Source organism: Onychostoma macrolepis, chromosome 13, assembly GCF_012432095.1.
Source record: "Onychostoma macrolepis isolate SWU-2019 chromosome 13, ASM1243209v1, whole genome shotgun sequence".
Lineage (NCBI taxonomy): Eukaryota > Metazoa > Chordata > Actinopteri > Cypriniformes > Cyprinidae > Onychostoma > Onychostoma macrolepis.
The window spans coordinates 28,956,746-28,968,783 of NC_081167.1; the positions used below are offsets into that span (position 1 = coordinate 28,956,746).

The 12,038-nt window shown below is 37.0% G+C and overlaps 1 protein-coding gene across 4 annotated transcripts in view; it reads right to left on the reverse strand.

Moving 5' to 3' along the window:
• itga9 (integrin, alpha 9) overlaps positions 1-12,038 on the reverse strand; it is a 104,822-nt gene that overhangs the window by 16,242 nt on the left and 76,542 nt on the right. For all 4 annotated transcript variants that reach the window (XM_058795333.1, XM_058795331.1, XM_058795330.1 and 1 more), the window contains 5 exons: positions 10,900-11,052; positions 7,642-7,718; positions 6,060-6,207; positions 332-418; positions 168-247 (listed from right to left, as the gene is read on the reverse strand). In XM_058795333.1, the coding sequence (XP_058651316.1) occupies positions 168-247; positions 332-418; positions 6,060-6,207; positions 7,642-7,718; positions 10,900-11,052 (545 nt within the window). The remainder of the gene's footprint in view (positions 1-167; positions 248-331; positions 419-6,059; positions 6,208-7,641; positions 7,719-10,899; positions 11,053-12,038) is intronic.

Here is a 12,038-nt window from a genome sequence, read left to right on the forward strand (position 1 = left end):
ATAGGGAAAAGTCCAAATTTCTCATCTATCAAGTTGCTTCATATATAAACAATGACATTCACTAATGTGGACTGATGATGAGAACCATGTGTATTTTAATCACAGAAATAAATCATGTGTTTTTAAAGAGGGGAAAGTTCATTAAATCGAGACTGTTCAAAGCTCACCTTCTAGCGTGAACTAAAAATAGCAGTGTCTCATTTTCACCAGACAGACGACTCGTGTCGAAAAGCACCGATAGATGGTACTGAAAAAAGAAAAGGTTAAAACTACAAGGTTAATTAACTAGATCACCAAGTAAATCATTTAAGCCATTAAATTGACATGCTACCTTGGTTTGCGCTCTCATGAAAGGAAATCCAATGCTGCACTTGAGGAAGTCCAGCTCTACCAGCATACAGGAAATGCCCTTCTCTTCCTGGAGCCCAAACAGACAGAGAACACACCAAATGACAGTGAGAATAACCAGTTGAAACCTTCAAAAGCTGTACTAATTTGTTGAGACCCCAGTAGAAAGTCACCAACCACAGAGCTTTCCTCAAGCTATGCTTACAACAATACAAAAAAGAAAAACATCCAAAAGAAACCCAAGAAATCACTGACTGCCATGCAAACATACAGAAGGCACGCAAATGGTTTACTGTTGAGAAAGAATAAACTCTTGCAAGCTGGATTCAATATGCATTGCAACTATGTTTAGATCATCAATTTAGATCTCAGTTGGAAGGAAACAAACCCCGTTTTTATTTTTGTGTTTAGCTTTTTCTCTTGCTATTTCAAGCAGTACACACACCTGTTGACTGTTCGGCTAGATTTTAAACAAGTTTGAAATTTGTTGCAGCATCTGCAATCAATTGGAACGCAATTGTGCAAGTGTGCACACTAGCAGAGCGTTGTGGAAACACATGCTATGGATGGGTAGTGTGCACGAGTCTTCACGTAAAAGTGTTGGTGAAGTATAACATATGCATGATAAAATTAAGATATCAAAAATAATAAATATGCTGGGGAAAATGAAATATTCACTAACTTTTGGAGTTTAAAACGGGGTTTCAAAAAAACAATTCATATTCAATAATATTATTGATCTGACAGCACTGACCCTATTGGATGAGAACAAAACTTGAACTGAATTGAGCTGAATAAAGACACTATTGTCTTCAGCAGAGCTGTTTTATAGCTGAAACTATATTTGGTTAATAACTGATGAACTTTGCAACATTCACACTGTTTTTAAATCTGAACTGAATCAACATTTAATCTGAATTAAACTGAATAACATTGCCATTGTCTTGTGTAGAGCTGCTTTATAGCTGAAAGTGAATTCATTTCATAACTGATGGACTTTGTGAATTGTTACTGTTATTGAACTGAACTGAACTGAGACAACATTATACTAAACTGAGCAGAATAATGAATAATGACACTATTGTGTTCTGTTAAGCCGCTTTATAGCTGAATTGAACTCAATTCGTACAGTATGAACTTTGCAGCATTGACAGTTATTTAACTGAACTGAATCAGCACTGAACTGAACTAAATAACGACAATTTACTTCAATAGAGCTGCTTTATACAGTAATTGATGAACTTTACGACATAGTTATTTAACTGAACGGTATCAACAATGATTCTGAATTAAGATGAATAAAAACTGATGAAGTTCACAACATTTATTCAACTGAACTGAATCAATATCAAGCCAAACTGAGCTGAAAAATGACACTTATCTTCTACAGAGCTGCTTAACAGGTGAATTGAACTTTGCAACATCAACACTTTTATTGAACTGAATTGAGCAGAATAATGACACTATTTTCTTTTGCAGAGCTGAAATTTTATGTTTCATACTTTCATACAACATAAACACTGCTATTTTCATGTTTATTAATGAGAAGCTGCTTTGAACCAAACGGTGTAGCATGAAGTGCTATATAAATAAATGTGACTTGACTAACCCGTAAATAACTGTATTCTCACATGCATGGTAGGAGAACAGTAACAGGGACAATCGCCAGTGAGAGTTGAGAGCTTTCTCTAAACACAGCAGAGTAGCACCGGCTGGTTTGTGTAAACAGTTGAGATTTGACCCCGTGAGGAGTGAGCATTCCTCGAGTGAGAGTTCACCAAGCTGTCCTTTATAGAGCAGAGAGCCTTCAGGCATCTATCAGGGCCACTGATAAACCAGACGGCCTCACGCTGCTGGAACAATGCAGAGGATGAGCGCTTAACTCTGGGATCTCGAGTTCCACGTGAGGTCCTGCACGTGTTCCCATTCTCGAGTTTATATTGAAGCTATTCTTAGCGACGTTGCAGCAATAACAAGAACTGCTGCCGGAGAAAATACATCAATAAATAGTCAAAAGCAGCTGAGGGGGTGCAGGAAAGCCTGGGACTGTTTGCAAAACTCATTTTTCATGCACTTGGCGGCTCTCTGGGGAAGAGTTTGAGGCTTTGGCCTCACGTTCTGCACTCGCTTGGAGCGTTTATGCGAACACCCTGGTTTCCCTAAATTTGAGTACTGCTAACGTACAGCAGGGCACCTCGACTGGCGGCACTGCGGAATAAATGTGGCCCATTAATCATTTCTGAGTTCAAGAGCTATCTGTGGTCGACAATTTGCGGTCTGCGGTCCGTATCCGCACCAGATCATGCATTTTTACACTTTCTGGCTGCAGTTCAGCTTCCCTATTTCCTCAAAACATGATATTAGGCACAGATATTCAAATATGTCTGATATAATTAGATGTACAGTACACTACCATTCAAATGTGGTCTTTTTTAAATATTTTTATTCAGCAAGGATGCATTAAATTGACCAAAAGTGATTTATATCTACCAAAAGATATTTTGACCAAATATGACCCAATATTTGCCTAAATATATTTATAATGTTATAAAATATTTCTGTTTTAAATAACTAAACTTTCATTTAATCAAAGAATCCCCAAAAATGTTTAATGGTTTCCACAAAAATAGATAATAATAATATTATTATTACTACTACTAATAATAATAATTATTATTAATAATAATAATAATAATAAGAAGAAGAATTACATTGATAATAATAATAAATGTTTCTTGAGCAGCAAATCAGCATAATAAAAAGATTTCTGAAGGATCACGTGACAATGAAGACTGGAGAAATGATCCTGAAAATTCAGCGTTTCTCACAGAAATAACTTACAGTTTAAAATATATTCAAAAAGTAAACAGTTATTTTAAATCTGAAAAATATTTCACAATATTACTGTTTTTACTGTATTGTTTGGTGAGCAAAAGAGACTTCAAAGTGTGTTCAGTTGCATTTTTCACATCAGACTCAAAATGCTTTATAAATATTTAGATTTGGTAATGTTTTGTCACATTTTCTATTTACATAACATGGCCCTCAAAAGTGGTGTAAGATCCCTTGCGTACGATATGTGGCAACATTATTTATATTGTCGTCTCCCTCTTGCTCAGCACTTTTTCCGCCGTCTGGCCCCGGTGAGAAGACGTACCCTTTGTCTTCATCAAATGGACTTAAATAAACAACACTCTGACACGACGTCCTCTAAAGCACTAGCAGGAAAACCCAAGGACAACTTGAGTTCAAGAATGTCCTCTATTTGCTCCACTGCAAAGCGTTGCCAAACAAACGGAGCTCCCACGGAGGAGAGCATGTGTTTACGTAAAAACAGTAATATTGTGAAATATTAGTACTATTTAAAGTAACTGTTTTCTGTGTGAATTATACAGTATATTTAAAATTTTCAGCATCATTTCTTTAGTCTTCAGTGTCACATGATCCTTCAGAAATCATTCCAAGATGCTGATTTGCTGCTCAAGAAACATTTCTGATTATTATCAATGTTGAAAATGTTTCATATTTTGTAGAAACTGTATATATTACTGACCCCAAACTTTTAAATGTCAACACTTTCTACTAACATTTCACAAGCGTCTTTTCAGTGTTAAATCTATTGTTGAACCACTTCAAATCATTTGAAGAAATGGCAATTAAATGTCACTTTTCTAGTGTTTTGTCACTACTGTTTTGGTAACTGTATTCCGTGGCGTTCAGGAAGGAAAGAGGTGTTTTTATTAAGTCAGTACTCTCTGCTCTGTGTGTTATTAAACTGAAACATTAACGAATCTCAAATTATGTATGTATTGGCTGTGCGACTGTAAAATAAACTCTTATATTTCATCTCCAGCCAGCTTGTTTCCCTCTCTCGGCCTCGTCTTTTAGTGCTTCAGTAACACTGAAGTTAATCAAATCATTTGCTCACCAATTTGAAGGTCTTCGCTTCACCTGCCGCAATTTAATAGAAGGAGAATACGCCGTTTATCTAATTACACTGAGTGTGTTTTTTTGCCAGAGGGACCCCGGGGCCACCTAAACGGTGCGATAGAGCTTCTGAAACCAGCAGAATGCTGCAGATGGTTTGGGTTGCAAGACAAACACAGAGACAACAGGACCTACTATAAAACAAGAGGCGAGCACGAGTTCACACTCGGCATGACGGAGAGCTGAAGCGCTCTGAGGGAGACGCTTGTAGACGGGTCACATCAACATAGACGGCTTCTCACAGCGTTGGGTAATTAGAGGCGTCCTGCTGAATATATAGTACTAGAACAGCAAACAAAGTGCAGCCCGTGTGTCTTCTTGCAATACACTTCCACCTGGACGCCGCATGCGTCCTATTCAACCGTCATGAGGAATTACTCGCAGAAGAGAGACGTAATGCTGCAGAAATTATCCAATGAAATTTAAGATGGTAAAACAATGTTAAGAGCTCCGTCTGTATCAAAACACAAGGATATATAGAGTGAAATCTGAGCGCTTAAAAAACAGACTCAGGACAAACTATGTTTACGTTAAAGATAATTGAATTCTTTCAGAAAGATTTTGGAATGCAAAAACAAATGATGGTCAAAATATCAAATACACCATTAAGGCCAGACCAAAAGTACATGATTTTGAATACTTAGTAGTATTTTTGTTTTTAACATTTATTATTATTATTATTATTTTTTAAATCATATTTTTTGGTACATTTTTTATTTAAATAAAAAACTTTAAAAAATTTGTAAAGAAAGAACATTATACTAGTTTGAAACAACATGAGGGCAAGTATATATAGGTATGTCAGAATATTAATTTTTTGGCGAAATATCCTTTTAAGAATTAGTATTTCTGTCAGTTACTGACAGTACATTTTTCTATCTGTGTTTCTCGTTGTTAAAAAATATATAGAAAAAGTCACAAGTAGGAAACACATGATCAAATATACATACTGTATTATCCATTAAAAGTGAAAGACCATCCATTAAAATGTACAATTCCACAGAGTTCATTTTAAAGTGGTCTGTTTAGCAATCTTAAAGAGTCTCTCCATTAATCGTCAGACTAAAGGAGGAAATGTTCTTGCTCATGCTGCTGATAACTACAGAATGCTTTTCAGCAGGGGAAACAGAACATGAGGGAGCCGTAACAGAGACATGGAGCCGGAGGTCAGTGTGAGACACGTTCGAGAAGCCCAAGATAACGATACACTGACCAGCTGCAAGAAACTGTGCACTTCCTCCTGTTTCCACAGCTTCCTCTGCTGACCGAACGCCTATCTCTTTATATTCAACACGCTTTTCTCGAATCTGTCCCTTTAAATCATGGATATGATCACCACATATCCTTAGAAAGGAGGATTCAGACTTGTCACATTTTCCAGTGCATATCATTGAACCTATTTGTCACCATTTGGCACTACGTTCATGGCACACCCATGGGCTGCCTGGTGCATATTACAAACAGAATGTTCAAAGACTTCAGTCTAATTGGCTGAATTTATGTAATTTTCAGTAGGTTTTTATCAATTGGTTTACCAATGAAAACATCTGAGGAGTCACTGAACTAGTTGCTGGATTTGCAAGTTTACCAATCAATCTTATATTGGAGAATTTAGTTTGAAGCAAATGGCCAGAATAAACGGCAAACTGCAGTAGCCTGCAAGACAATAGTCAAAGGTCTGGTGTAGAGAAACCAATGGTAAATATAGAGTTTCACTGACTTACTTTTTGTAAGAAGTTGATGTAGTGAACCTCTCTGGAGAAGTTTAAGTAGATGTTGGTGTCGTAGGCGTCATCTCCAGCATTAGAGATGGTTAAATTTAACGAGACGTTTCTCACTCCACCAAGAGCCAGATGAGAACTGATGTAACGCCTGGGAAAATGATAGAAACAAGAAAAAAAGTGAGACAAGGTTAACAGGATGAATCTCAAGAAAACTGTTAAGAATATAGGAACCTGGTATTGTGTATTATGAATATCTTTGGCTTTTTGACGAATTGCTTTGTTCCTTCTCTTTTAAATCAAAGCATCTGCTATTTGCATAAATATAAATATAATATAAATCTAAAATTTTCTGCATCATATTTCACACCATAAGCAAAAAAAAAGAAAAGAAATCTTAAAGAAAAATTATGCCTATTTTAGGACAATCAATATTTTTTGCATTGTGACTTTTCATGACAGTTTTATTAACAAATTCTCATGACTGTACTGTGAAATTAATGATTATATTATTTTAATCTTCAATTACCAACTTAATATATCACTGTAGTATTTCTTGTAACATCATTAAATAAAAAAAAAAAATCAAAAGAAATGAGAAATTAAACTTTGCATACAGAAAAATGAAGCCTATTTTATTATCAAAATTATTATTTTTTTCATTGTGACAGTTTAAGACAATTTGATCTACAAATTATTATTACTGTATTGTGAAAATATTTTTTGTATTATTATTTTAATCTAAGTATTTATTATATATTACTGTAGTACTTAGTGTAACACCAATTTTATTTTATAATTAAATTAAATTAAATGAATAATGAATTAAAATTAAATTGAATTAAATTAAATATACTGCATATGAACAAACTTAAGCTTAATTTAGTATTCTGTATGAAAATTAAGCACATTTACTTGCAAATTCACATGAATATGACCCTGGACCACAAAACCTTAAATTGCTTAAGTGTATTTGTAACAATAGACAATATTGTATACAGTAACATTGTATGGGTCAAAATATGCCAAACATCATTAGGATATTAAGTAAAGATCATGTTCCATGAAGATATTTTGTAAATTTCCTACCGTAAATATATCAAAGCTTAATTTTTGATTAGTGTATTATGCATTGCTAAGGACTTCATTTGGACAACTTTAAAAGGCGATTTTAGTAAAAGTAAAATTTCTAAATGTATTTCCGCTATGAAAATATTGTAATACAAAAAAAAAAAAATAGCACTGGTCCTAAAAATAGACCTTGTTTTCCTGATACCAAATACTCTGTCACAGAACATGAATGCTTGTTTTGTAGCCATTTCAGTAAAATGTGCTTTCAATTATTAGCACATACGGTAAGCAGTGAAATCACTATCCGCTCTTTAAACAGTGAAGGTTCAGCATTTAAGGAAACACTTTTGATTACAGAGAAACCAGATCATTGGGAACAAGACTGCAGGACCTCCTTAAGACCGGCTAATGAATGACGTCATGGGCCGCTGAGAGCCAAGTGTGTGTCCACACCCACAGACTCAACCCTACTGACGTAAATCTATTGAAAGCAGGAGAAGACCAGGGGCTTTACCCAGAAAGCAGCAGTTTCCCATGAAGCCTCAGATCAGCGGCGCAGTCCTCTGACAGACAGTTCTTCTCAAACCACGTCTGTGAAGAGTCAAACAGAGCACAGGATGTTTACACCACCTCACTGTCAGTATAACCCGAGATGGGACACAAGTACTAGAGGGTGCTGTTGTGCAAGACTTCACACACTCGACGGCCTTCAAAGCTTCAGTATTTGAGTAGTGGTTTCAAGCATAATGCACAAGAAAGTGCCGTGTGTTTGCGTTGGACAGATTTAGACATCGACACCTTTGCTTTAGCGCTACAGACAAACTGCACAGTTACTAATAGCCTCAGATTCCATTGTAATGGATTCCTGACGCGCTGAAAGATGCCAGCAGCGTGTTTCCTCAAGCTGAGAGGGAAAAGCATGTGGCCTAACGGGAGGGTGGGTTATGAAGTGGGGTGTTGGCAAATAAATTCATCAATTTTCTACATTCCACTCACAAAGAGTCAACAGCTATCATTGAGCGCTAACTAAAACCACATTTATAACTAGAGAAATGGGTAATTTCTGGCATTCAGAGCTGCTGGGTGATGTCAAACGGCAAATGAGTACAAGGTGAGTAACAGAGTAAATTAAAATAATGTCCTATATAAGACCATTGTAAAGATACCATTGTAAAATGTAAAAACAGGCACAAAACTACATAAAATTGTATAAACACTCAGAAATACAGGTACAAAATCTATCACTGGGGCAGTACTTTATTAAAAGGTAGTAATATGCGCCATTTTGGATGCTAATATGTATACTTTTGATGCTAATGTGTACATTATGGTACTAATATGCACACTTTAGGGGTAAATAAGATACAAAGGTATAGCTTTTAAAAGGGTACCACCCCAGTGATAGCTTTTGTTCCTTTTTTTCTGAGAGTGTACACACACACACACACACACACACACACACAAGGGCTGTCAGCGTTAATGCATTAACGGACACAATTAATTCAAAATCATTAACACATGAAAATAAGTTAACACAAATATATTATTGAAGCATGTGGAATTGCATCATTAACATAATTTAGTCACTCAGAAGATACTGGAAGTCTGGAGTTTATCACCAAGCATCTACAGGGGCAAAAGGAGGCGGTAGGCGGAAATTTATATTCTAACCCTTTAACCTGATTTTGCTTCTGTATACAGTGGGTACGGAAAGTATTCAGACCCCCTTAAATTTTTCACTCTTTGTTATATTGCAGCCATTTGCTAAAATCATTTAAGTTCATTTTTTTTCCCTCATTAATGTACACACAGCACCCCATATTGACAGAAAAACACAGAATTGTTGACATTTTTGCAGATTTATTAAAAAAGAAAAACTGAAATATCACATGGTCCTAAGTATTCAGACCCATTTCTCAGTATTTAGTAGAAGCACCCTTTTGATCTAATACAGCCATGAGTCTTTTTGGGAAAGATGCAACAAGTTTTTCACACCTGGATTTGGGGATCCTCTGCCATTCCTCGTTGCAGATCCTCTCCAGTTCTGTCAGGTTGGATGGTAAACGTTGGTGGACAGCCATTTTTAGGTCTCTCCAGAGATGCTCAATTGGGTTTAAGTCAGGGCTCTGGCTGGGCCATTCAAGAACAGTCACGGAGTTGTTGTGAAGCCACTCCTTCATAATTTTAGCCGTGTGCTTAGGATCATTGTCTTGTTGGAAGGTAAACCTTCGGCCCAGTCTGAGGTCCTGAGCACTCTGGAGAAGGTTTTCGTCCAGGATATCCCTGTACTTGGCTGCATTCATCTTTCTCTCGATTGCAACCAGTCGTCCTGTCCCTGCAGCTGAAAAACACCCCCACAGCATGATGCTGCCATCACCATGCTTCACTGTTGGGACTGTATTGGACTGTGATGAGCAGTGCCTGGTTTTCTCCACACATACCGCTTAGAATTAAGGCCAAAAAGTTCTATCTTGGTCTCATTAGACCAGAGAATCTTATTTCTCACCATCTTGGAGTCCTTCAGGTGTTTTTTTAGCAAACTCCATGCGGGCTTTCATGTGTTTTGCACTGAGGAGAGGCTTCCGTCGGGCCACTCTGCCATAAAGCCCCGACTGTATCTCTGGAGCTCAGCCACAGTGATCTTTGGGTTCTTCTTTACCTCTCTCACCAAGGCTCTTCTCCCCCGATAGCTCAGCTCTAGGAAGGGTTCTGGTCGTCCCAAACGTCTTCCATTTAAGGATTATGGAGGCCACTGTGCTCTTAGGAACCTTAAGTTCAGCAGAAATTTTTTTGTAACCTTGGCCAGATCTGTGCCTTGCCACAATTCTGTCTCTGAGCTCTTCAGGCAGTTCCTTTGACCTCATGATTCTCATTTGCTCTGACATGCACTGTGAGCTGTAAGGTCTTATATAGACAGGTGTGTGGCTTTCCTAATCAAGTCCAATCAGTATAATCAAACACAGCTGGACTCAAATGAAGGTGTAGAACCATCTCAAGGATGATCAGAAGAAATGGACCTGAGTTAAATATATGAGTGTCACAGCAAAGGGTCTGAATACTTAGGACCATGTGATATTTCAGTTTTTCTTTTTTAATAAATCTGCAAAAATGTCAACAATTCTGTGTTTTTCTGTCAATATGGGGTGCTGTGTGTACATTAATGAGGAAAAAAAATGAACTTAAATGATTTTAGCAAATGGCTGCAATATAAAAAAGAGTGAAAAATTTAAGGGGGTCTGAATACTTTTACACATGTTTCACTGTATATGGGAAATTTTTCAGACCAATGAACTATTAAGCAAATGCATTCAAACAATCAATCTAAACTGTAAAGAAAACCAGACTGATTACACTGATTACATTCCCGGCTGTATAAAGCAAACCAGCGTTTCGCTAGTAAAGTTTTGAAGGATTGTAGTCAAGGCAAAGATGATGCAGTGACATACAGGAGTCATACAGTAAGCATATGTGAATCCGTTATATTGATGTGCAAACAGTTTTTGTGCGCTCTAGAAGCACTGATCACACATTGTATTCATGCACAGACACATTTCAGTACATTCACATTGTTTTCACACACATTCAGGATAATGTTTTGATTTGTTATGTGTATGTTGCTGTGTTTGGTCATTCTGAATGGATTTGTGTGCAGTCTGCTCAAGACAGTTGGTTTAGGGTTTTTTGCCATCTCCAGTATTGCTGTTTGGTACAAAAGGTTGTGTCATGTTTGAACTTAATTTTTTAGGTGTAGTAAAAGGCGAAGAATTCAAACCTCGTTCTTTGCAGCGATCTTCTCTCCTTTTTTCCAGCGTAGAACAGGAATGAGTGAGGGAAGGTCACGGTCCTGGTGTCCATCCACAACGTGTTTTCCTAAACTGTAGGCTGCCTCGAACACGATGGCAGCAAACACATCCTTCACTTCTTTCTGTTAAAGCACAAACATTGGAAAATGTGACATATAAACAATATTTTTTTGTTACATATGTATATATATGTATATATATAGTTTTATTAAGCTTTAGTTTTAGTTCTTATTAGTACTTAAACTACTTGAACTAACCTAATATATTATATATATATATATCAGTGGGGATTTCTTTAAGACTGCAAGGGAAGCTCGGCTTTCCCTATAATGTCAAAAAAAATAATGCTCAAATATGTACTATTGTGTTAACATTTTATTGACTAAAAATGCGTTAGAACACGTTCATCTCGAAGACGAGTTCGTTCAGAATCAGCTACATATAGCAGGTCGATTTCCTTCTCATACATCCCCGTAGCGTCAGTGCATTTCCCTGTTGAAGCCCAGCGTCCATTGACTTCAATGGGGCTTCTTTGAACAGTTTTTTTCAGTGCTTCGAAACTAGACGTTCATTGGATAAATGCTGTGATTATGTCCCGCCCACGGACGCTCAGTGTCTCTGGGGGTGAATGCAGGAGTGGGCTGGCCTGGACTCCGGGCTTCTGCGTGATGATTGGAGGGTCTGTATCTCCTTTTGATTGACAGGGATTTTGTCCTATTAAAAGTCGCTGCCGCTGAAGCTATTTGAGCTCAGTCCCATCGCGGCTTTGCACTTGGTTCTTATCAATCATTATATATATTTTTTTATTCATTTATAATGTTATGTTTTAATATACATGCTGCTAACTCGGAAATTTCAAGATATGCGAGCAAAAAATGCTCCTGACACTTAGGCAATATAACATGAGCAAGAGTGCTGTTTTTGTTTCGTTTCTGTGTTCGATCCAAATCCGCGTTGAGCTATTCACAAAAAACAGTCATTTGATTCGCTCCTGAAGGATTCAGCCGTTTTGAAAGAATGGTTTGAATGACTCAGTGATTCAATCACGAACTTCTGCCACCTGCTGGCCGTTTTTAAGTTTCCCGTCTAAAAGTAGGCATATTACATT